Below are 27516 nucleotides of genomic sequence, written 5' to 3' on the forward strand. Positions count from 1 at the left end.
GGTCATAAATCCAAACTGTAGAAAAGCAGAGTGGTATTTCAGTTACTTGAACAATGGAGTCTGAAGCTGAGCAGCTGTGCACAAAGACATTATCTCCCTGGCTGAGTTAAATGTAGGTGGATGGTGCAGAAGAAACACAGTTCATTGGAGTGCAAGTTGCCTAAAGGGCAAATTGAAATGGCAACGGAGCTGTGGTCAACGTAAAAATAGAAATGGCAATGATTTTTTTTTTTTTTTTTCTAATATGTTTATTTGTGAGCATGAACCCTGTGATGGTCAGCTAAGGATGCCTTGGTGACCACAGTATTACACCAATGTTACCTGTTCGATTGTGGTGAGTCAGAAAGGCTGACTATTTAGGGCAGATACCTTCACACTGAAATGTTTGGTGATCTGCCTGAGAGAACTGTTTTGTGTAATTCAAACATTTGGATTTTTAAAATGTCCAGACCCAGTTTTGTACTGTTCAGGGTGTTATTTTCCATCTTGTCACCTTTCTAAAGAGAGTAAGCAGCTTTTTACCACTAATCAGAATTTATAATGCCCATCTGATACTGCATTTGAGAGAGGTGGAAATGACTTCTGCCAAAGTTTCACAATCCTCCTATTTTATTTACTGATTTAATAATAAAATATGTTCGAAAAGAAAATACACTGTTGAGTGATAGTGACAATCACAGTTAGCCTGGTGTGTAAACTCTTATTAGAACTGATGGAGACCATGGCCAAACCAACAGCAAGGCTCAGCCACCATGCTAAATATTATATATGTAACACCAGCATGCTAACGAAAAGTGATCATAGTTCATTCTGAGAGGGACATGAATGTGTGCACCAAATTATGTGGTGATGTGTCCAACAGTAGATATTTCACTCAAAACCATAAAATGTCAACGTCATGATGGCACCAGAGGAAACGTCCGGCCATCACCAATGTCAGTCGGATGAATCATCATGGAACCATGAATATCTGACAGACCAACAGACAGATCAACAAAATACAGCAAAGCAAGTTGAGTCAGCCTCAAACAAATAAACCAAAACGTCACGTTATTTAGTATCCTCACATTCTAAATGCACTTGCACATAAAGTAAGCAGTCTTCTGCCCGTTGAGTCAAATCTGAACATCAACTCTTTTATTGTTTCCAAGGTGACCTTAGATGGCATCATTTTAACGTTTTACAAACCCGGAGCTGTTACACCTCCCACCACTCACACGGCTCCATCAGCTCATCACCAACCCGTTGCGTGTGGGTGTAGGACAGTGTGTCAGCTATTGATGAGCTAATCTGCATTTTCCAGGCCTGCTCTGTTTGACCTTTGCAAATATTGATTTTTGAAGTAGAGGATTAGTGGAGCACAGGAGCTCAGTACGAGTACTAGTAGTTGGCCTCTGGTTCAAATTGTACCATCACTCTAAACACACACAAACAAAAATGCACCGCGTCTCATTTGTAAATGCACTAACTGACACGCTGATTTGAAGCAGTCAGGAAACACGCACCAGCGTCTTTTTAATGTGTATACTTATGCAGGATGCTGACACAGTTGCAATGCTGGTGATTTCTTTGCGGCCCTGCTTGGTCCCTGCTGCAGTCTGTCATCAGTTTGTCGTGTTTGACAGATAAAGAAAGAAACTAATTTCCGTGATCCCTTCTTAATTACTTCTCATGCATCATTAGCACAATGAGGTCTTCTAATAGTTTCAGCAGGTCGGTCAGAGAGTTTATACACAGTCTCGTCTCGAGTGATGTCCACACTACAGCCATCGATCATCTCCTGTCATTTTCATAGGCTTTGGAGTTAATGGGATGGAAATATTAGCCATTTCTAGTGCTGACAGAAAATAATCTGCAGTAGTGAAATGAGACTGAATCATCATGGTGCCTGCTGATAATTGAAGAGGCTGAACAGTGCTGTTCCAGTGAGCCTTTAGTGTGGAAGACGTAATCAACTGTAAAGCTAAATTTCCTCTTTATAGAAGTCCTTCTCATTAAATTAAAATGGAAAAAGACAAACATGTCCTCCTCAGCAATCTGTCTCCATGCAGTGTACCAACAACACACACATAAGAAGAAGGAAATTTAAATGCTTCCAAACATGTTGGCACAGAGAAAAGTGGCCCAAAGCTTCTCTGGTAAGCAAAAACTGCACCGCTGAGATGCTTAGCCCTTTTTATTTAGTTCACTCTAATGCAGCAGCGTTTACACAGTTTAATTATGAGCCTGTCTCACTGGGAAACAGTGGAGCGAAGGAGGGGTTATTAATGGAAATAGTCCTGAGAGATCAGTTGTTAGTCCGCCCTTTAAAAAGCGGCGCTGGCGAGCAGAGACGGAGAGAGATAGGTGAAACGGTCCTTTTGGCTCTCAAAAGATGATTAAACGAATTCGAAACAGCCGGGAATCTTTCTGACAGGGAGGCGATTAGCCGATGAAGCGTGTCAAATTAAAAGCGCGCGAGATGCAGATTCCACTCACACTTAGATTGAATTCTTTCACAGTTTCAGCATGACTCAGCTCATAATCTCAGGCAGGATTTTAATTTCAATATAACACCCCCCTCTTCCTCACCACATGTGCTTCCAGCCCCGTGAGGCACAAATTCAAAACAACAGGCTGCGTTTTAACATTGTGGATCTCGCCTTCGGTGGTGTGGTAGAATTGTTTTTTGCATGCAGTGATCATTTTGTGTGTTACGGCTGCATGAATACAGAGGATGTAGTGCATCATAAACACAGTGATAAAACTGTGGTCATTCACGTTTAACAGGCTTTGATCAAGCTATTTTAGAGGTTTGGAACCTTTTCTTTTTTCTCTGTGATGGTGATGGTGGTTAAGAAAATCTAATCACAACAGAGAAAATAATACTTTCTTTAAGCTCCCTATTCTCCATGTCCCTTTCCCCATTCTTCATGTCACTTTCAAGGCAGGATGGGAGGATGTCTCCTTTCACCCTCTTTCATCCTTTAAGGCAAAAGCTGCTGACAGTTTAATGAGCCTACAAGAGAGTCGAATTTCAGGATATTTCTCTTTATTTCTCTCATGCAGCAGGCAAACATGCAGCACTCAAAAGACTAACATAGAGGAGTTGCTTATTTTAGTATATTATTTTTTTTGTACATTATTATTTATATTCTTATTTTAGACGCTCACAACATCTGGTTACACTTTTAAAATAAAGCTTGCTGAGAATAACAATAAACATGTGGTAGACGTTGGTTACGTTTTTTGGAATTGGGTTTATAAATGAAAAACATTTTTTGCTGATTACCAGTTGTTTGCAGCAGAGTTTGCATGAGTTCCTTGTTTGTTTGTTCAGTGATCAGACGAGTCCAGGATGTGTTAGCTTTGTCCAGGGGCTGAGCTGACTCATGACAGTTTGCACACTCACATACAGTATCAAGGTCAAGAGTGAATGTAACAAAGCAAAAGACCTGACTGTAGCTGTGCGCAAAATGCACTCTCGTGAAAATTAAAATTCAAGGTGAAATTAGTTTTTAGAAGTACAGTTTACTCAAAAAGTTACTAGCCACCTCTCAGAAATTAAAATATTAATCATTATTGTGTTTTCTGGGCTTTGGTGAAGGTATTTTGGAGGTTTGTGAGGGACAGGATTTTAAGAAGAAAGCAGTCTCCACTTTGTATTGTAGTGCTCACATTCCCATCAGTCCATCTTTCAAGAGAAATCATCTTGAAATCCACTGCTGGAAAGAAGAACAAAAGCCTTCTAAAGCTCTGGGGAATAGAAATGAGATATAATGTTTGGAGCTGTCAAAAAGAAAAGCAGTGGAGTGAAAAGTACTCAGGCTTAGTGGGGAGACATTGTGCTTGAATGGCCCACAGAATCATAATATATTTAGTCTTTTACATCTGAATCTGACATTGCATTGTTTCCTTGAAATGCCACAAGCTGAACTGCGGCTGTCATGGCACGGCCATGGACAGACAGGTACAGGCAGACCTGTAAGTGTGTATCATCCAAACATTGACAGGGCTGGTCTGTCTCTGCAGCAGGTGACATTGTCAGTGGTGTAGAAGTACAACTGAGGCGAAGTGCATATCCGCATGATGTCATCTCTCTGGAAGCCAGTGAAACAACTGCATTTTGTGCTTTCTAATATGGGGTGTTGCATAAAGCCGATGGGCCTGTTCTCTTTGATCTCAGAGGGTTTTGTTCGCGGTCGATAACGTGTTTTCAGTTGGGAGCTTGAGAATCGACTGCATGGCCTACTTTCGTGACAGCGTTCTGCCAGCCGTCTCAGGGTTTGCTCCACATATTGTCTACTGATCTCTGCTCAACGATCCCTCTGCCTGCTTCCAAGTGGGTTTGCTTCATGTACAGAAAGCCCAATCAGCTTCAAGTGTGCTGACTTAGGCTGGAAAGGGTTAAAGGAAACAGGCTAAAGGAAACTTTAGAAGAAGAAGTCAAAGAACAAAAGATCATGAATCCATCTCGTAGTCATCTCAAACTTGTTTTGAAAGCAATGAGGCGACGAGGCTGCTGTTTATTCACATCAGACTGCCAACAGTGAAGAATTAAGTTGGTTCCTATCCCGAGAAACACACTGAACTTCTGCTTTGATGTATGCTCTGGCTGCAGTGGCTTGTGTTGGTATGAGCCAGCTGAAGTGGCATTTATTATTCCAGCAGTGGATAAGGTTGGCAGGTATTGGTGCAACAAATGACTGATAGAACACACACACGAGGCCTCTCACAATCTGCACAACACCAATAAGAAATTAAAGTAAATGACATAATGTCAAAGTCTACGTATGAACTAAAACATTCAAAAAGAAGGTAAATGCAGTCAAAAACAAAAAAAGTACATTTGACATAAACAGGCGACAGAGTCATGAAAAAAAGTAACAGATCTGAGTGTGTGGCCTCTCCAGATGCTTGCAGGAAGAGTGCAGGTTGTGCTGATGGATAGGCCTATTCCGACTGGAGCTCAGCAGGAGCACGGATGCTCCTGAACCCAGCCAGTTCCATTAGCCCTCCACCATTTCTCATTTCATGCATACAAAATCCTTGTAAATGTGTGCGTCAGTGTGAAAAGTGCCCTGCAGAACAAGACATTTAGTTTAATGTCTTTTCTGTAAACCCTATCTTTTTTAAAGCTGGCTGTAAAACCATTTTGAACTTTAATACAGCACAAGTCCTGCAAGGTGTTCGCCTTCTGTTTATTCCAGCTGGTCTGTGATGCTACTTACCATCCAAAGGAAAAAAGGTCTGAAACTGCGGCACTTCTGTCATTCAGGAGACAGTTTGGGTTTTTACATAAAACTTCAAACCTGCATAAGTTGATTTGTTTTAGGCACATGTGGACAAAGCAACTCAACACTATCATATTCTCAAGTTGATATGTCTAACATGTTAGCAAACAGCTGCCTGTCCAATATTCACTCTCCGTCCAGCCCTTGTCAGGTCTCCACTCACTCCTGAGGAAATATCTGGCTCTTTAGCTGCTAAATGCTCCACTATGTTCACCAGCCGGTTACTAACTTTGTCTGTCTGCTGTTTGGCGCTGAGCTGGTAGTTTATTAGAACTTTATTGCTGACAACAGTCTCCCGCAGCAGCCGGAAAGATGCAGATCAGAGCGGGGAGGCTGAAAGAAAACAATAGTGCTGTGGACCAGAAAACCAAAACTATGAGCTAAAAGAAGCTAAATGCCCCCTAGAGCTGAAGGGAGCTGCAGAGTCAGGGGATAACACTGTGAGTTCATCACTACGAGCAACAACTTGCACATTCCACATAGTCATTTCATCAATTTTTAATATGAAAATGTGGATTGTTGAGACTAGAGTTGGGAACTATAGTTGAGATAAGAGAGGAGTTTCCTGTTTGTATCTTAACTTGGTGATCCAACGCAGTGAACAGCCAGGCTCTTTTTAGGTTTGTCGAACACATGCTGACATTGCACAGTAATTATCAGAGACAGTCATTTGGCAGATGCTTTTGTCCTCATCGAATTACAAATCGAAGCAGCGCCTGAACCACCAGCCCCGGCATTTAATGGCCAAGCCACTGTAGCACCTGAGCTACAGTCACTTAAAGATGATTATTTTGGCAATTTGTCTTAGTTTGGCAGATGGAAAAAATGGGGAGAGAACAAGCAGGATGCCAAGCCAGAATCTACTCCAGCCAGAATCAATGTACAGTATATCAATGTATGATACATCTATATATACTTCTAATGTTATATATTAGTAATAAGTTCCATCAGTCCCCAGCGTTGGCATGGCTTTACTAATGCATGCTGGCTTGTTCAGTGGTCATTCATTAAAGTGACAGGGGAGCTGCATGGTGTCAGATTAATTCCTTATAAAGCACCGCTCTGAGAACTTCTGAGGGGGTCTTACTGATAATCACATTGGCACAACTCTGAGGAAGATCACTGAGTGCACAGAACAGGAGGACAGCTTTCTGTGCTGCAGCTACAATAACAGTTTTCCTTATCTCCACACGTCACAAGTCAAATCAGTTGTCTGTAACTGCCCAAATCTGCCAAGAATTTCCAGAATTATTCACAATGTCTTTTACACTTTCAAAGTTAAGTCTTCATTTCAGAATATACAATAGAGCATCTAAACTGCGTTCGCTGTCTTGCAGCTATCTAGACCACGATATGATATGTACTGTAACATTAAAAAAAAAGATAGAAACAATACTTGTAATTGACCTTTATTAATAATTTACTGTATACAGCATTTTATTATTCATATGAAATTTGTTTTTAACTTAGAGTGCTTCTGCGTTCCTTCTTTCATAGAATAAAATAAAGTAGTCAGCCATGACCGAAGCAAAAACTTGAATGATTGAACCATGTACAGTATCAAAACAAAAGCAATGCAGCAGTCAGTAGCAGTCCTTTTAGGAAATAATTCAAAGAATGTGTTTAGTCCAGTGTGTGACTGGAAAAGAGGCTGCGTCTGTAGAACAAAACTTTTCATTTCCCATTCTCTGGTCATAACATGAGCTGTGATAGAGCTCTGAGTAGCTGGTGAAGTCCACCCATCTGTGGTTATTCAGATGCACTCTGCTACTTTCAGGCTCTGTGCCATTTAGCGTTTGTCTCTTGGTGCAGAGCTGCTATCACTGTGCTACTAAAGTGTGGCCTTGATGGAATTGAATACTTTGACTCCAACGTGTTTACTAACCTCTGAAATCCATCATTGTCAACCATAGAAAATGGCCGTAAGTCTTTGGTTATATATTCACTGATGCATCTTGTTATTTCTTCAGCTGTTGGATTGTTGTGGGGAGGCTAAGCTCCTTTGGCCTGGCCTTTTCTCACAGTATGTTGTTATTGTGAGTTTAGTTTTTCTGGGTGGTGATGTGTCAAATGGCTTCTCGTGTTTGATGTTTCCTGTTGCGTAGTTGACCATCGTCCAGCAGTATCTGCAAGTACCCTAACCCCTGTGATGTGTCATCAGTCTAGTAGCCTACCACTGTTACAGCTCCCACAGTTGAGCAGAGGCTGCATGGAGAAATGTAAAGAGGTTAAAGTTGGCCTTGTGGCCTTCATCAGGGTCATCCAAAGAGACTGGATGCTGTTGGTGTGGCGTTGTTCTTCCATGGCGACTGTGTGTCAGAGTTGTAGAGTACTGTAGAAGCAGACAACCAGGTATTCAAAAAATGACCCTGATGAAGGCCACAAGTCGAAAGGCGATGGTCTGTGTAATCAGTAAGTAAAGCTTTCTCGGGACAAAGTGCTCTCTTGCTCCTGTTGCATGGCTTGCATTTCACTTGATAGTGTGGAGGAGAGACTCTTCTCTGATACAGTGTAGAATATTCTCTAGAAACAAAAAGGTTGGAGTATTTATTGTAAAGACTGAAGAACCTGAAAATATGAGTAGCAGAGTTTTTATTTTGTAAACCACATTTAGCCTCGTATTTATTTGTCAATGAAATTGCATTATATATTTAATTATAGTTATCGGCACATGACCGGCATTTACGTTGCGTCTCGTCTCGTTTTCATCACGTGATAAAGGTTCGTTGACGATGATATTTAGTCATCATTTTCGCTGACAAAAAGCAACACTAGTGCCCACTTTTGAAGACTGGTTTCGCCACAGCTGCATTTGGAAGCAGCCAATTAATGGAAATCAATCATGGACTGCTGATGCCTTTTACCAGGTACTGTAAATGCCGTGTTAGACAACATCTAAGCCATCTGCTGCTGTGTTTTGAAAAACTTTAGCAAAACTTTTCTTCTTTCTTTGCTGGAAGCGTCAAATCCTTGGAGGTCTTCCTGAGTAAATGCACTGTAATTCCCCCACAGAACCCTCCATGAGCCTGCTGTTTAGATGTAAACGAGTGATGATTCATGAGATAAATGCCTGTTTGAGTGGGGACTGTGGTCCTTTTCCCATGGTTCCATGCAGTGAAGAGCTTTGTCATCAACTGGAGGGGTACAACAACAACAGTAGTAGTAGTAGTAGCAACGCAGAGCCCTGGGCTGACTGGTAAGCACAGAAAACACTCTGCTTAAATCATCCAGGCACAGCTAAGTAAGACAGCTCAGCCTGGGTCCTGAGTATCTTGGAGCTTACCTGACCTCTGTCACAACTGGTTTTGTCTGACTTTCTATAATTAGAGGGCTCACTGAGGCTGCCAGCACACAGCCACTGGTCTATTCCAAGTCACAAAACACTCAGGGCTGTGTTTGGGTAAAAGGCTAAGAATTGCCAGGGAGGTAGCGAGATGCATCCAAGTTGTATAACAGGCATCAACACGAGGCAATTAGAGTGTTGTGATGAGCAGAGATGGCACTGATAATGGTGCTGACCTTGTCCTCCGAGGCACAGGGAAGGCAAACCTTTGGAGGTGGAATGAAATAGAAATACCCAACTTGTTGGCAAATACTCAAGTTATTCAGTCATTCAAAGGAACATACCGGTTATTTTGCATGCTTACGCCCAAGCATGTACTATCTGCTCCCACCTTCCATCATGTAGCCACACTTTAGTTTTGTAATATTTTGCCGAATTATTTCGATTTATATAATGAAATGATCAGGTGTTGCACCTACCCTAAACTTCAGTGCTTCACCTGCCAAAACATGCCTGCATTTATAGCTAGTTCCATTTTCTTTTACCCGCAGATGAATTCTGATGGCGGAGATGTGCATTCCTTCTGCGTAGTTCCACGTTGTCAGAAGGACAGCTGTACAATCTACGAGCAGTTCTGATTGGACAGACTCTGCTCCATGAAGCATACTGCATTTCTGATCAAAACATTTTAGCTAGAGGGGATAAACAGCTTAGTCGACTTTCCTGCCTAACTCACAGTAACTGTAACAGTGGTTCTGCAATGTCAACAAAGCACTGTGGATTGCATGGTTTGGCACATGTTATAGCAGCACCAGCAGCTGCTACCTGTTGATTTCAGACACCATTGTCTTGGTTGATCTGATGATGTACCTGCAGTGTCCCCCTTCTTGTCCTTTCCCGGCACCGTTTCCTACTCTGGATCGAACAGATGCACTGAAACAGTTGTTCCGTGGAAACTGTAGAAGTCGTCTCGTTGAAGCTTCTCATCATGATATTAACTGTCTGATATTTTCTTGTCAAAGTGTGGCTACATGGCAGAGCTCTTTCTTTTGCTAACTGTTTCTTCTTTACTCTTAGCAGCCAGTGACAGCACACATCTCAGTTCGATGTAGAGAAGTGATGCATTTATGTGCTGTCATGTAGCTAAAACAACTCTTGACAACATTCATGTCTTAAAATTATTTCTATTGCCTGTTGAGTATCCAAATATCATAACATATGAATGAAATGCCCTGTTGCAGCTGAATGAAAGTTCTTTCACTAGACCTTCATTTGAGGACCACTAGGAAGGATTCATAGATCACTCCACCAATTGAACACTATTAAAACTCTAGAACTAAGTAACTTAAATGAAAACCAGTGAGGACATGTTTCATTATGATAAGAATGAAATGATAAAACACAGTAGAGGAGTGGGGAAAACCTCAGAAATCCACTTGAAGGAGGATGTTGTTCTGGCCTGGATTTGTTAGAGGAGGTCCAGTGAGTGTGCTGAAAAACAGGCTGTAATTTTTACGAGGAGTGGGAATGAATAATTTCACCCAATAAAACTTTTTTATCAAGGTCATGCTAAAATCACCCCACCTGCCTTAGAGACATAAAGACCGTCTGAATGGGGCTTTACGTGACTCAACTGTAAACATGGCGAAGTGAAAAAAGGATAATGTTTTATTTCATTTCAATGTATCTATGAATCTTTAACCATCACCCTCAAATCAGGACTTTCATATCAAATGATTCCTCTTTTGCTTTCAACATCACACATACGGTGTGTTTGCTGCTCTCTCCGACACTCAGAAACTGGCTTTGTGGTCTGAAGCTAATTTATATGCAGCCTATCAGCATTTTAGTTTCACTTTGACATGTCACTCAAGGACACCGATGGACACGTCACTGTACTGTGCCAGCATTTCTTCAGTGTTGACATATGCGCAGAGACATAAATTATTAAAGAACACTGTAGCCAAACTGCAGTGGTTTAGCTTTACATGGCAGACCTTCACAACACAGTGTGCAGTACTACCACAAAAGTTGATGTTAAATTGTGGGATGTAATAAATGGGCTGTTGTTTTGGCAGCTAATGCCCAGTAAACACACAGGAGAAGAGAATGCTGCCAAGAAAATCATTATAGTGAATAATTCTGAGCATAAATATGTCCTTAATGGGCAGTTTCTCAACTAACTGACTGTATTACTTGCTGTGCCCTCTGATGGGGAAACCCAACAGTCGTTCTGCACAGTGATCTGGTAAGAAATGCTGTGAGCTGATTACACCACCTGTTCACTGGGGACATGCCCTGGATTTGATGCTACATCCCTAGACTCATCACTCCACATCTCTGAATAGATTTACTATTTGTACTCTTATTATAAACAGCGTGATGATTGGTAATTTTTTTGATGCCTAATCCAGATCGCCAGCTTTAATTTAATTTTAACATGATTGTATAACACTCAATAATCCATTCGTGTAGCATCACAGAAAGCTGATTTTCCAGAAAAACAAAACTCTGACTCTAGGAAAAAGGACTTTTCAACAGCAGAGCCATTTAGAATCCCATTCTATGGTGCTTCCAAGTGCATGTAATGATAGTATTTTGAACTTCAGCCCAATTGTATCAAGCATTTATTTCAGGGAGTGTCAGTATACACATGTCGTTACAGTGCATTATTATTTGTCATGCTGCCGTGCCTCACATTCGTACAAATGAAAACACTGACACTGTAGAGCTGCCCAGTATAGATACAGCCTGCTGCTGGCAGCTACTCAACAGCTACAATAGAGCAGTGTGGGGTCAAGTTCTTTGCACAAGAGCACCTGGCTGGCAGCTGTTTAGATGGAAAGAGTGTGCACTCATCCACTTTCTACTACACTCCTGCCTCCTGCACAAATTATTTATAACACTGAAGAGTCATTGTTATATATGACAGAGGGTCACTTTTTATTATTTCGAACTTGCACAAGGATAGCTTCTAATCACCACAGTGTTAACAGTCTGCTTTGGAAGGTCTGGGAATATTTGTCCCCTGTCCTGTACAGTACCCAGCCTGACCCTGGGGAGGGGAATATCTGCGGCCACACAAGCACTGATCAGCTCACTGATGTGGTGGTAATGCACTATGGATTTTTCTTCAGTGCTGATTACGTCAAGTGTGCACTTAGCTTCCCTCTCATACAAACACGTCCCACAGTGGGCCTGTTCCATTGTAGTTTAATTTACACTCTCAGTTAGTGGTCATTTTTCTGATCAGCTGAAACATGCCTGAACAGCTGTAAATCTGCAGTATACACAGATTTACACTAATAGCCTGCAGGCCCACCAGCTGAATGTATCCATTAAACAGCATCTCGTGAGTGTGTGTCCTCTCACTGACATACCTACACAGTGTTTCCTGCTGTTTTTCCTCAGTCACTTGGTTTTCTGGGTTCTTTGCAATGTTTTGCTTGTTTTGGCCCATTTACTTTAAACCACATACACAGTATGCCTATACTACCCAAACCTCCAGGCCCTATCCAAACATGCTGTGCTGCCTTGAAATGAATTGTTCCTTTCCTCCAGTCCATTTAATTCCATTCTATGGTCAATGTATATTTCACTATAGCATGGAAGTCAACTTGCAGAGACTCAAACTTTGTTGAAGCGCTATACATACAGCACAGCAGGTGATCCAATACACTGGTTTAGTGCTGCAATGATTAATCAAATCATAGATTAGTTGATTGACAGAAAGTTAATCAGCAACTACTTTGATAATTGGATCATTGTTTGTCACTTTCCTTAACAAAAGTGCTGAACATGGTTCCAGCTTTTTTCAGTGTGAGGGTTTGAAGCTCTGTCTTACATGACTGTGAACTGAATGTCTTTGGGATTTGGACTGGTGGTCGGACAAAATATTTATGTCTTGTATATATAATGTAAGACAATGCTGTTTTCTTACATGATATATATAAGACTTCAATTAATCGAGATTCATCAGGTGAATTGATAATGAAAAGAATTAGATGCAGATCTATAATGAACTTCCAGTTTGGTTTTATTTTTGTCAAATACTTGCTATCATTGCACAGTAATACAGTTAGGCACATTTCCACAAGACAGTTTGGACACATTTTGGAAAGTGGAAATGTGCCAGTGTGAACCCAACTTCTTGATAATTGGTTGTCAAGCAGCAATATTTCAATACAAAAATCTAAAGTTTGTCCTTTTTCTGATACCTTTGTTTGTAACCAGTAGTAGGCTCATTTTCATCACATCTGGCTCAAGCTCACCTCACGCGTGCAAGCTACTTTTAGCACGTACACAGAGCTCAAACCCCAGTAGTCCTCTGCTTGTTTTGCAGTTTTGAAAGATGCATGTAATAGTACAGGTTTATTTGGCGAAGTACTGTGGGAGGAGGCAACAGGGGACCTGCTGGCAGAAACTAGAGCTAAGATAGAAAGTCCCACATGAATTACATCAGCTTTACAAATACACTCTTTCATCAAATTTTCAAGTGAACCAGTTACGGGACAAACTAGTCATAACTTATTTTCCATAACCTTGTTCTTGTAGAACAGAGACCATGCCATTTACATTTTTTGTTAAACAAAATGTAAGATAAACAATAGCACCACTCTTGTCTCTTGTCATGAGGTTACAGAGTCATAATAATGCTGTTTCGTAGTTTTAATTGACTACAGAGGAGAAAACCTCACGAGCACAGTGAGATCCTGTGTGCAGACAGAGGCTGAGGGACAAAAAACACACCAGGTTGCATTTTTAATTTTTTGCCAGTAAGACAAGATGTCATGTTGACAACTGCAGGTTTTGCTTTATAATGTAAAATAGCAGAATTTAAAACAGTGTGATACTAAAAGGGATGAAGATCTGAAGTAAAGTAGTTGGAACCTCTCTAAGGATCTCTTACTTGAAAACCGGTGATGGATGATCTTATGTGTCCTCGTTCAAGACTCTTCTGGGAAGCTTCCTTATTCCTAGATCCTAGCTCATCCCAGAAAAAAAGCAGAGCACTGGAACACCCTTAATGATGGTGGACCTAATCACATTCTGGGTCTAGGATATCAAAGATTGAGGAGTGAGGAATGGTCAAATATTGGTATGCACCGCTCACCATCAGCTTTTTTACTTCTTCCTTTTCCTCTTAGAAGGTGGAGATCTGGGAGATCTGTCTACCAGCACCTCTAAAGCTCACTACTTAAAATTTTAGATTCCACTTATTTAATCTCTACAAAAATCAAAGCGTAAAAAGCATAAATTCTGATCAATTCTGGGGGCATAAAACGTAAAACGTGTTATTTTCATTTAATAATCAAAACATATGACAATGTACTTTCTTCTTTTTAGGAAGAAAATTAATAATTCCACCAAAAATGAACTATTCCTGTAAAGTGCAGTGGTTACTCCTTGAAAAACCTATAGTACCAGACTCTGTGACTCTGAGCAGAGTGCAAAAGTAGTAATTGCATAAGCAGCTGACCCACTTGGTAATTAGGACACAAATGAATGAAGAATATATATATATATGAAGAATATATATATGTATATTCTTCAGACTTCTACATAATTAGCAAATAATTGGTGGTGGCTGGTGAAGTGGAACATTTCTATCCAGTTTGGAGCTGGAACTTTTTTCACTGCAGAAAGCCAAGTAGCACTCTGCTGCAAAGAGGAGATGTGACCTCAGCACATAAAAGCCACTTTAGGGTGGCGTAACAAATAATGTGTCTGAGCACCAGAAGTGTAGTTGATTGCAGGTAAAAAAACAGCTCTGATACGATGATGTGTCTGCTGCATATAGTGCCTCTGTGGCAGCTATCGACAGTGACCTCACTGGAAATTGGTGTTAAACTCTCCATGATTCTGGTTGTTCTTGTACTCCATGAATGGCAAATGTGGAATAGCATTTTCTCCGTATCATGATTCCCTACCAAAATCTCTAAAAAGGTCTAAAAAGCATGTTTTACAAATGGTTTAAACAGCACAAAACTGATTTTGCCTTTGTTTGAATCCTTTTGCTTTTTATTTTATTGTGCATATTTAGTGATAAGATGAGGAGAAAATTTGAATTTCAAATCCTCAAAGTTTCCCTTGTCTTCTCTGTTCATACTAAGTTTGAAAGTCTCTGCTCTTGCAGTGAGCAGATTACATTCAAAGGGTGAAACGATATGAATAGAACCACTTCACATTCCCAAAATACACAAGTAACAAGACTGGTCTTTTATATTAAGGCAGTATATGCTTTGTTCTTGTTCATTTGAGTGTCGTAGTCACTTCTCATATATTTGTTTAAAGGGAGTTGATCAAACTAGAACCAGTTTTAACAAAACGTGTGTGAGTTAACTGCCATGCTGTTCAAGCTGGATCATTTTTTTCTCCTGAAAGAAGTGGCAGCACTCAGGTTGCACTCTCTCTGCCAGGAAAGCAGACAGTCAAGACAAATAGATTCCCGCAGCCTCGCTCTCACCCTCCAACTGGGCAGGATGAGCTTGTCTGTCATGCCCTTGTGAGGAGAGGCCGGTGGCTGTCCTTCTGCCTGATGGAGTAACGCGCCGGGCACCTGTCCACGCTGCTACATGCCTCACTAGGCGCTGTGTTGTAACCATAAACTCTCCCTCATCTGTGGCTTCCCCTGACGATGCCATGACAATATCAGAGGAGGTTTTCCTTCCGCTTTCTGTATCTTGACATACGCTGCTTCTGCTTGTAAAGCAGAATCATTTTGCAATATATTACTCTGTCCTTCCAAATCCCATCTAAACCCTGTGCTATCAGATCCTGGGGGATCGATGGGCGGCTGGTAAGAAGACTCCTGCTTCACCCTCAGTGAGCCGACTGCTAATTATCAATTCAATCCAGTGTTCAAGGAGCGGCAGTGTGCACTTCGTTTGACAGTCCTCTCCTGTTTTTAATGGTACCTCAACCTGGCACAAACGTAGGCCAGATCTTTGAAAGAGGAGTGTGTACTGGAGCAGGTAGGAAAGGCCATGTTCAGGTACAGGCTTTTCTGAAAATGTGAGGCTTTTTCAAATAAGCTCTATGGTATAACACATCTCTCGGCCTTTTGCTCTAAAACCGTTATTTAAGAGGGAGCTAACTGAATTTTGAAAGTGAGGCACTTAACGTGGGGATGTTTCATCGTGATATCATAAGTACGTGAGGGTTATTACCCAGAGTGTCTGCAGCAACAGGCCTGACTCCACCAGCTTTATCACACACACTGAGTTTTGTTGATACCAGATCAACGGATAGTTCAAACTCTCAGTTTCAGGGATACTTTACTCTGTTATTTGACTACATTTAAATTTTTTATTGCTGTTTTGGCACTAACAAATAGTGAGGTTGTTTGGGATTTTTTACATGGTGGGATTGCGGTTGTTCAAGCATCAAGAGAACATCTCTTGGATATCTCCCAGTGAGGTTACTATGGGTACATCCGATGTGCTAAGTAGCTGTATTAGAGTTGGGCCGTATCCAAATTTTGATACCGTCAAATCTTCCCCACATTTTCCCGGGGTGTACGGTATTACCGTGACTAATTAAAAATCACTTTGCAGGGCAGCTTGCTGAAGCTAGGAAGCACCAATCCTAACTTGTAGCACACCAGAATGACGGGGAGAAACTTAGCTAAAAGCCTCTACCAAGCATTGCCGCCCAAATGAAACATAATTCATACCCCAAGAAATTCTATGTGCATGTAATGAAAACACAAAAACAGCGCATGCCAAAGGTACTGCATCTGCTGATTTCACCACTTCACACAAACCATACAAGCCTGGTATCATATGAAAGCAGAGATCACGAAGATATCTGCCTCCTCACTGTGCAACGAAAAGTCGGTGAGCTAGTAGTCAAAGAGTAGCAGAAAAAAACTTCATAAATCATAAAGTATGTCATACCTTTGCTGTTTTGTGGTCAAAAGTTATATTCCAGCTCGAAAAAACGCTGCTAATGTCTCCTCCTATGACTCTGTGTTAGTTTGAGATCACAAAGGTTTACATAAAGAGGAGGGGGTTTCTAGAGTGGAGGGAGCGCTCTTCATGTAATATACTATCTCTGGGGTTACTTCCTTCTGGATCATCATTGGTTTTTCTATGGTGAATTTGGGTGCTGCCCCTCCATTCTCTTGACTCTGACTGGTCGTTTGAGGTGTTGATCATCAAAATAGACCAATGGGTTGCTGAGCTATTGACCGGTGTAACTATGCAGTTAGTTTCACCGCTCCATCTCATTTATACATGAATGAGCAGAGCGTTCACAGCGGACTCTGCTCAGCAGCCCAAGGTGTTATTTTACTGATTTATTTGCATTTCACCCTTTTATGAGAGCTAAGAACAATAGCAAGCAGAAAAAAAGGCTGAAAAAGTGTTTTCAACAGAGGAGTTTCTCCGTATGCTTGGACGAGATAACGATACTCTGTCCAGATGCCCACAAATGAGCGCCTGGACATACCTGTGTTAAAACATCTGTAAAACTGCTTAGGTTCATTTTTTTAGCATCTACTTTTGCACAGTCACCTTTTTCTCGAGTAAAATTTCAACCAGATACATTGAACAGAGTGGACTTCATTTCTGTTTTGACGATGCTACACTTATGTTAGGCCCCTATAGAACTAGATGCACAGCATTTTTTTAAATGACGGTAATAAAACTGATACCGTTGCTACCTTATTACCGGATTACCGCCCAACCCTAAGCTGTATCATCCTCCTCTCTCAAGAAAAGAGACAATGTATGCTCAGAAGTCCACTCATGGTTGTAGGAATTTCATCATCATAAAACAGGAGGAAATTGGAGTGGTTAGATGGGTCAGCAAAATGTTGGCCTGTGTCAGTTCAGAAAATTCTGTCATTTCTGGAAGAGTGATTTGTAACATCCTTGCAGGGCACTGACAAATGTTGTCTTCCTGAAGATGGAGGCGTCAGATTAGAAAACTCTAATATGTGTTGTACTGGGGGGGATTCTCTAATCCAAAACCAATTCTGATAGTCAGTCAACTCAGTTTAGTTCACTGGTCATTACAATAAGCAATCAGATACCAGCCATCATTTGAACTTGTGCAGTAACAAAACACTTCTTTTACCTCTGTGCAAATGTACCTTTACCTTGGCTTTACGCAGAAAGGAAACCACATCAGGACATTAATGGAGGAAAAAGACAAAGTAACTGTAATATAGATAATTCATTACTGAATAGTATTTTAGAGGGAAAATGTGTTCAGTATTAAATCTACTCCCCTTGGACCGTGCCCCCTGACTATTTAAGTGACCACTTGAGTAATGTGTGGTTCCATGTTCCATGATAGAAAAATCTATCACTTTAATTCTGCTTAACTGACAACATATTTTCTCTTGTTTTTTCTCTCAGAGTCGGAAACACGCCAACAAAGTGCGGCTGTATTACATGCTACATCCTGTGGATGGAGGCTGCCCTGCCAAGAAGCTCAGAACAGACAATGTGAGTCCTGTGTGGATTATACATCTTTTGGTCCATGCTGCTGTATGTTTCTGGTCTGAGTAATCATTGAGAAACATGCACACATCAGTCCACAGCTTGCCGGTCTCATCTGGAAACCTTTATTGTTAATGGATTTTCCTGATTTCCCCAACACCAGTGTGACCCCCCCCAAGTCTGACAATGGCTGACAAATAAACAATAGTGCCACATTTCTAGACCAATGAACAATGCACCAGTGACAGGGTTGCGGTTGGATGCAAGTGGATGCCAACCTTTCATCAAACACAAAGACACATTGTGAGGTATTCAGCCCTCCCAGCCCTCCATGTCATATAAATTGGAAGTACATGATGTGTTTGACAGTCACAATTATGTGTCCTGTCATTCCCTGTTCGATAAGTGTTTGGATGGTGATGTGTGTTGTTTGGTTAGTGTAGCCTTTACCACTCGAAGCAATTTCTGTGCCTCTCTGTCTCCATTAGGGAAAGACAAATACATGGTTTTTAGATCCACTTTGCAGCTCTGCTCACACTCTGATAAGCATCACGGTGTTGAGATTTCATGGTGCATGCTGAGATTTTAGGTTTGTGCTACAGTGAAAGAGGCATTTCCATTCCAAGTTCCTTTCAAGTGCAGTTTAGGGTCGGCATGGTGCGGTGGAGGAGGTGAGGGCAGGCTGGAGTGGAGGGACTCTGGTCTCGACTGTGATTACTAGGAGTTTGCCAGCTATCACTCTGGAAATCTGGGCCTCTGGACCAGATAAGGACACGTCAAGGGACACTATTGCTTTCTCTCGCTGCCTCAGCTCATCATCCAATCATGCTATTCTGTTTCACTGTACATTTCCCCTCTAACCCAGCGCTCTCTGTCTCCCTGTCTTCTTTTGTTCTCATCTCCTCATCTGCCCTGTGTTTCCCCTGTCACACGCCTCTGTTCATTTTTCCATCATCCCCTTTCCTCTCGCCTCTTATTATGCTTTTATTTGCTTTCCTCTACATTCCCATCTTTCCTATCTTTTCCACTTTTTTCCTGTCTTTGCATTCTCTTTCCTTTCCTCTGCTTTTATCCCTTCCCACTACTTTTCTATCATTTCCTTTCCTTTCTGTTCCTTTTCTATTCTGTTCTTTGTTTTTCTTTGCATTCCTCGCCTTTTCTTTCCTCCACTTTCATTTCCTTTCCTTTTCTTACCTCTGCTTTCATTTCTTGCTCTTCCCCTTCTCTTTCTATTCTCCTTCTCATCCATTTCCATTATTCTCCCCTCCCTTTATATTGTTTTCCCCTCCCCTTTATCTTTTCCTGTCATCCCCTCTCTCCTCTTTCCTCATTTTTCTCTTATTCAATTTTTTGTTTCTTTTCATATTTAATTTCTGTTTCCCTCAGTTCTCCTCTCACATCTTTATCATTTCTTCTTCTTTTTCTTCTTTTTCTTTTTCATCTTCATCTTCTTCACCTTTCCACTATGTTTCCCACCTTTTCTCTTCCCTGCTTGTCTTTCCTTCCTGACATTTCTACAAAAGGCCTTTCTGTGACTGTTTCTTTGATTAGATTTTTTGCTATCTCTCAGACACAGGAGACTTGTACTCTATCTCCTGTCTGCGATGTGCTGATGCTTTAATCATTCACACTGAAACCATGTGGGATCACAGGGATGAGACTCAGTTGTAGGAACCGGTTGTTTGTGCTCCCCATTACTTTCTTGTCAGGCAACACGGTAACACAGGTACATGTCGTCTGACCATTTAATACACAACATCATACTGTATTGTATGATCATTATCATTATCATTATCATTATATGAGTCTATTATAAATTGTATTCATGATATTGAGTAGACAACAATATTAATTGCTGATCTAAATGTGGATAAGTCAAAATCCCCACTATTTGGTACATGTAACAACAGGGATTAATTGTCAATGACTTTTGTTCCATGAAATACAACCTGTTCTCAGTGTCAAATACAGACCCTTTGTCATGCCCCTCAGCATGTCATACAGATGAACAAGGTACCCTTTAGAGTCTTTATGAGACAAACCCCGGTTTCTTGGGTGAAAGTTGTGTGTTTGTTTGACCCATCCACCCAACCCACGTTCCTCCATTTGTGGACTTTCTTGCCCTTTACAACCTTGCTCTGAATGCCAAGTACTGGTCGCATACAGATGCAAAAGGTACCCTTGAGCTGAGGGGCATGTCAAACTCAAAGTATCTGACACGCTATGAATGAGACCAGCTTCAAAAGTACTGTCAATTCAGAAACAGGTGAAGCGTTTATTTGGACCAGGCTTCTATTAGAAACAGGCCCTTATTCGTTAAGTGTTATGCTGCGGCAAACTTGACACTGTGCTGTTCTGAGCTTCTCCTCTTGAACAGGAATGTTTTTTTCACTCACTAAATATTTCCACTCACTTCCAATTTCCATATTTCCATATTCCTCATGGCTTAGCATTTTAATCATGTGCCCCTTCAACCTCATGTTAAACTAATTGCAAAAACACACAAATGCCACATTTCTGCAATACTTGCACGCTTTACCAAGACATATGCCTTCAAGATCAATAGAAATGCATGTAATTATGCTAATATAGCAGAAGGTTAGCAGTCCTGCTAGCCAAAACACACCAGCATAAAACTCTTCAAAACTATAAACAAACATCACATTTAACTTAACATTAAACACAGCAAGAAACGAAATGATGACAAAGCTTGTGCCTTTATCAGCCAGGTGCTAAACCAACAAATTGTCTGCATTTTTAAACATTACCCACAAACATTTATGCTTGGCTAAAAACACTTCTCATCCACCACCCAGCTTTTTTTGTTCTTTGTCTCAGTGAGATTCCTTCAAAATAAATCTCTAAAACCAAATATCTAAAATAATGAAACAAATATTAATCTAACCTTATTGTCTTAATCTCAGTCTTAAAAAAGTCATAACATATCAGCATTACCAAGTTGCCATTATTTAAATTGAGCACATGATAATTAGTAACATTCTCATGTTACATCATATTACAATCATATTACATGCGTATGTGTGGACATGTGTTTTTTCTCTAATTCATGGCAATATATGTCTATGTGCAGAATGATTATAGGTGTGTGTGTGTGTGTGTGTGTGTGTGTGTGTGTGTGTGTGTGTCTGACTGCGTGCATGCACACACTCTAAATGAGTATGTAGGTATGATTGTTTATGTGGATCTGTTCCTCTGTTTGTATGTACGTGTCCACATACATGTGTGCATGCACAAGTACACAATCAGTGATCAGTGACGACAGCTTTGGTTTTGTTTCAGCCAGTGTTAGTCACGTTTTTATTTGCTTATAAGAGCATTTAGTTTAGAAATCCATTAGTAATCAGTGTCATTGCTATGCTGCTTAACAATGCTGTTGTAAGGGTCCTGGGAAAGCGCTTTGCCTCGACCCATCATGAGATGTATCTTGCGTGACAGCTTGGTTAGAAATGATTTATTTGCAGTCCTTGCATCCAGAGGTGGGTAACCCTTTTTCAAAGAGTGGAAGTACTAACCTACCAACATGCACTAACCCACCTGATTCTCACAGTAGCACAGGTAGGACAACTAATCAGTGGAATCAGCTGATTCAGGGGTTTGTGACCTGTTACTGTTACTCCACTTTATTACATGTCATTTTTTTTCATTGACTAGATTCTTACAGTGTCCTTATCTGTGTAGTTGTCTTGAATTAATACCAATGTCTGGTCTAAATTTCATGTGAATAGCTGAATTGGAGATATGTTTAATTAAAAAAATGTTGATTTGTTGAATATTATTTCTACCACTTCTCAAACTTATTACTCAAAAGTCTGCATCTGATATTTATTCAAGGAGTCAGCACGAAACCAAAGCAGACAGTTAGTCTATGTTTATTTCTGACTCAGACATATTCCTACAGCTACATTTATACTAGCTGGAGAAATTGGGTACTAGAGAAAACGAGACATGTTCTGTATCTGCAGTTAAGGAGCTGATAGCAAATCCTCTACTGTAATATTAATGTGTGAACTCAGCAGCAACAACATACAACACACTCTCCAGCAGTTAACGTTGCCGCAACAATGGTGTCAACAATAGGGGAAGCAGCCACGTTAAAACCACATTCATCAGGGGACAGGATCGGTGTGAATGATCTCCTCTGAGTGACGTATAACAAAGCATAAAATGGAAATACTCAAACAAAGAATAAGTCCCTGCTCAAGTGCAATGCTTAAGTAAATGTCCTGTTCATAATTAGTTACTTTCCAGCTCTGCAGCAGTTAATGCTATCATGCTAATCAAACATATTAATGTAGAATCATTCAGAACTTTGCAAAGTGTCTGAGGCAGTTGCTGTTGTTATTTTTCCCTCTGTGACCTAAACTATTATTCCAACTACTCTCAGTATCAAAGCAGTTTGTATTTTGTGTATGTCTGTCAGGTAGAATCTGTGTCTGCTTTGTACTGCCTGTGCTGGCGGTAAGGACAGCAGGGAAATTGGTTTCTACATGGATACTGATGTTTTCCCAGAATCACTGTCCATACTGCAGCACCACTGAGCAGGGGAGTTAACCGAAAAGGGTTTTTGTCGGGTGTTCTTTGCTAGTTCATGTGAGGTGACCTTGATGCCTTGTGTCATCGAAAGGCCTTGGTGTGGGGGAGGGTTGAGCTCAGTGTTTCTCGGCAAGTCTGTGATGTAAAGGTCTGGGAGCTGCTTTTATCTTTTCAGAGCTAGAATAAGCTGTGGATGTGGAATATGACAGCAAACGCATAAAGATAGAAATTTGGAAATGTGTGCCATGTGTTGTGCTGGAGTAAAGATGAAGATAAGGCACGTTGTCTACCCACAGTGTCCAAAACCCATTTAGTTCTGATTTGAAATAAAATCCTTGTGTCTGATGTCACTGATTAGCACATCTTTAGTGGGATTCATTGTAATCAGCTGCTGTTGTGTTTGGTTGGGGAAAAAAAATGTGTCTACTCTCACATAGTTGACCATTCCTGTTCATTTTCTTTTTAATAATACACACATCTTATTCTCAGTAAGTAGCTGATCATATGCAAAAGATGTGCTTTAGATAAAGGGTATCATGGGAACATCCTAATGTATGCTGAATGTAAAATCCTGTATTTCTGACAGAATATTAAAACTTTGGAAAAGTGACATTGAAAATTAAGGCTGAAGATATTTTATATATTTGTTATTGAAATCCTTGATCTGACTGTTGCGCCATGAATATCTACCTTTAGCTTGCTTTTTAAAAAGCTCAGTAATATCCTAAAACAGCTGGGACATGCTTTTAGCAAGCGATACTCAAACTGGATTCAATTGAATTGAATTTGTTGCTCCTGTGACAACATGTCCTAAACATAAATAACTGAATACTTCCATTGGCAATGACTCCCAAAACAACATTTAACAGGAGAGTACCCAGCACTGATGGTGTGCTGCACCTGTGTCGTCACATGGTTTACGTTGTGAATCTTTTGCTTTGTTTTGGTTGAACCAGACCTCCATTGAACAGACCGTCATTGTTATAAGTTTCCGTAGGTTTTGGCACCAAAAACTGCTTGGTTAGGGTCAGAAGAGGTTACTAGAAAACGTTACTGTTAGGAACATTACATAAGTTTAAAACAGGCTACACTGACCTTCGGTCTCAGATGGGACATGAACAGCAGTCTCCTGGGTGAAAGTCCTGTGTTTGTTTGGGCCATCCATCCACCACACCCACCTCCATATGCAGACTTTCTTGCTTTTTACACTATGTCACCTGACTTGCTCCTTTGCACCAATCATAATTACTAGAGGTCAGAGCCTAATAATAAACGTAAATATGGGTCACAATAACCTACTTGCACAGATGACCTATGTGGCCATTTTTCTGGTGAAGACAAGCTGTCTCATCAGCATCTGTGGGATTGAGTGAAAATGCAATGTGTTCCTGTATTGTTATGCAGGAACATGTCAGCCAGTGTAACAGTGTTTCTCATTAATAGAATACAGAACATCACCAAATATTTGGCTTTTAGTAATTTAAAAGTCAGATTGCTTGCATGATTAGCAACTGTGGAACTTCTCTGCTTCCTGCAATACTTAAGAAGCTGATAACAAAGCTTGGTTGATGTGGGTTTGTAAATCAGGACAGCTGATAAAGATTACAGCAGGGGCAAGAGACACAGCTCAAAATTAAACAATCAGCTTACTCGAATGTGCCTTCACTCCATACTCATCACATGATATGCAGTAGGCTTTTCAGAGTAAATCTTTTCAGCGGCTTGTTTCAGTGATTTGTAGTAAAACACATGCATATGAAGACCTGCCTGTGATCTGCTCTGACCTGCCTCTTTGTTTAATTGAGGAGTTCTCATGCATGATTATATGGCTACATCATTTATGCAGACATGATTAGGCGAAACCTCAAATAATAATTGGTTATCACTTCATTTCGGAGGGGTGCAGCTCTAAACTTAAGGCACAATTTCTACGGATTCTGACCTTTCTTAGCATTATTAATCAAATCTTTTCCACTTTAATACACTTCAATACAAACACATGGTAATGAATTCTAATTTACAGTACCGTGTGATTATTTCCAATTAATTGTGCAGCCTTGATTGACCATAACCTAATTCAGGGTTAAACTCCCAGAGTTACTTTTGAGGATGTGGACTTGCAGCAGCTTTGTGCGGAAATGTTTTGCAAACTATCCTTGACAGATAAATTAAAGTTTAAAGGAAAACTCAACTAATAGGATTAAGTCAATGACCATAAAGTCTGTAAACCTACTCAATAAATCAGCTTGTATTGTATTTGCCTCAGGTTGTGTTTCGTTTTAGAGGTGAGGTTATAAACTCAGATGATTCGCCAGTTTTTTTCTAAAGCTTACATTAAGTTTGCTACTGCTGCAGACAACAAAGGCCGGGTTATTTTAATAATGCCATGAACTGAGGGACTCGTTTGTGTATTCAGGGAGCCACGATAAAAACTGCAATAAAATGAAGCTCATTAAATGTAAAAGCCTCGTGCCTAACTTAAATTCAATGCAAATGCCGCGTCCTCAGGAGTTTTCTCCCGGCTATTCTATCCTTAAAAAAACTATCAAGTTGGTTTCTATGACTGCACTGGGATACAGTAAAAATGTCTTTTTTAATCCTCCATCAAACCTAAATTGAGCTACACCACATTCCATTTGACACCCATTGTTGACAGTGAGTGTACTGCTTGTAACAAGATGCCATTCACCAGGACAGCAACCACCAAATGTGCCCATAGGGACACGCTCCCTACCCGTCTTTGTTTCACAAATCAACCGGCGACATCAGCTCGCTAACAGGCACACAGACCTCTGTAGGATGAGGACAGAAAAATCTCTAAGTCGTGTAGCTCGTTGTAGAATCCTGTCAGGAAACAAGAGTGAGAGCCATGGGAGGAGTTTGGAGCTGATAGAACAACCCCTCTGAGCCTCACTGCTATTCAAATTAAATCAACCTTGGGGTTAATATCTGTTCCAGGAGAGAGGGAGATGGGGTGGGGGTGGACGGGTGGAGGGCTGTGAGGTTGGGATTTACTGCCCCCCCCCCCTTGCTGCTGCAGCTGCTCAGCTTCCCTCTGAGAGTTTACTGTCTGCAGCTCCTTGATTCCTTTCTGTGTCATCTATTATGTATTTGGATCATGCAGATGAGTTCAGTTTTCCATCCTGTGCTTTACATTGCATACATTAACATTTGAAAAGACAAGAGCATGTTTGGGGTCTAAGAGATGAGCAGTCACATGAGTGGTGAATAAAGTTAGAACCACAATATCAATAGTTGCCTTTAAAGATCATATTTAACACTGCTTTTACAGAAAGCAGGTCAGTCACTGAGGGACATATTGGTTCCACTGGTGGCAGGGCGTCAAGGATGTCACTGATCAGCTGGTCAGCTGCTATTAAATTAGCTTTGGGTTGGAGAGTTGCAAAGTAGGACAAGTTTCAGGCATTCATGGTTTCTGAAGTGAAGGTCCAATTCAGTTTCTGCATCGACAATGTCCTGGAAGTTGGAGAGCTTTCAAGGCTAGACCTTAGAAAATGTGTCGTTCTCGTGCAGGTGCAGAAATTCCAGAGTCAGAGGTATGCCTGTGTACGTTTAAACACAAGAGGAGGAGTTTACAATGACTTCAACCATGCATTTTGTAATATTCAGTCACAGAGCTTTGATTTCTGCTGTATGTGCCACCAAAATCCTATCACCTGAAAAGAATGATGATATGGGATGATTCTGTACAATCCAGGGCCAAAGGCACCAACCGTGAACTGCTGAGATCCCTGTCCGCTTTGGGTTAAGTAAACTTTATCCATGTGATAGTGACAGGATGAGAACTATGGCCTCCTGCATGACAGCTGAATTTGCCACACACCCATCCGCCACCCTCACTTCCATACACTTGTTATATAAAGGGCACATTATCTCCTGTATTGGCCTGATAGTCGGCGCTGATGTAAAACCTGCGCTGCACATTTGTTCAATATGAATGTAATTTCCAGTATTTCTAAATTATGCATGTTTCTGAGTTAAGAAACACTGAGGATCTAATTAAAAGAGAAGTTTCCTAAATTTACAGGGAGGAAAAATACCCTCCGAACCAGCAGCTCATCCCACTCTTCACCTGTGTTCATTCCTAAAGGCTAATTATGATGAGGCTCCGACATTTCATCCAACACCAACATCAGACCACCACTTATGTTCATTAAAAGATTTCTCAAATCCTAGCAGCCAAATTTCCACATAATTTGCTGTGGATATTCCTGCTTTTCAAAATATAAATAGTTATGTGTTTGATGACTCAGACAGTTCCTCTAGTCCCATTGTCAGTACAAAACCTTCACTTGTATGAGTTTTAATGGTGTCAGTCATTTTATTTTAGTTTGTCTTTTTAGTCTAATGTTTGGTGCATACTAGGCTTTTTATGATTGCACAGTGTACGGCTTTTAGCGAGTTAGCTCGACTGAAGCTCATTCTGCTGCTTTGAATAAACCGGCAATCTACTGGAAACATCAGTGTTTCCTATGAAGTACATAATTACTCTTCCCATGAACAAAGTCTTGAGTCTTGTTAAGGGAAGGAGTAATACAGAATCTGAATAAACCTGTTCAAACATAGCGACTATGAAATCACTTTTGTGTTCTCCATTGCGAAAAAATCAGAAACCAAAAGGGTGAAATTTCTATTTTCTGTTTTTTTGGTTTCATGATGGCGCCTCCTAGTTGTGCATTAATTCAAGGGAATACTGTTCTGATATCCATCTGCGCTAGATGGATGTCAGCATTCTATCAGAGGCAGAGCAAAAGGTCACACTGAGCCAGACAGCAGCCTGCTAGACAACACAAGAGCCACAGCCCACAAGAGCTTTCCTGCTAAAATCTCCCTTCTTATCTAACATTAACACTCATCTTGTTGTGCGCCTTAGCTAGTTGAACGAGCCACCGAACAAACATTCACCGGGTAACAGTGCACTGCTCACATCAGTTTG

General features: G+C 40.8%; 1 protein-coding gene across 1 annotated transcript in view; it reads left to right on the forward strand.

Moving 5' to 3' along the window:
- The window catches only part of zmat4a (zinc finger, matrin-type 4a), a 117594-nt gene that overhangs the window by 26360 nt on the left and 63718 nt on the right, over positions 1-27516 (forward strand). The window contains exon 3 of the mRNA XM_076731664.1: positions 17922-18011. Coding sequence (XP_076587779.1) covers positions 17922-18011 — 90 coding nt within the window. The remainder of the gene's footprint in view (positions 1-17921; positions 18012-27516) is intronic.

Source organism: Chaetodon auriga, chromosome 5 (assembly GCF_051107435.1).
Source record: "Chaetodon auriga isolate fChaAug3 chromosome 5, fChaAug3.hap1, whole genome shotgun sequence".
In the NCBI taxonomy this organism is placed as follows: Eukaryota; Metazoa; Chordata; class Actinopteri; order Chaetodontiformes; family Chaetodontidae; genus Chaetodon; species Chaetodon auriga.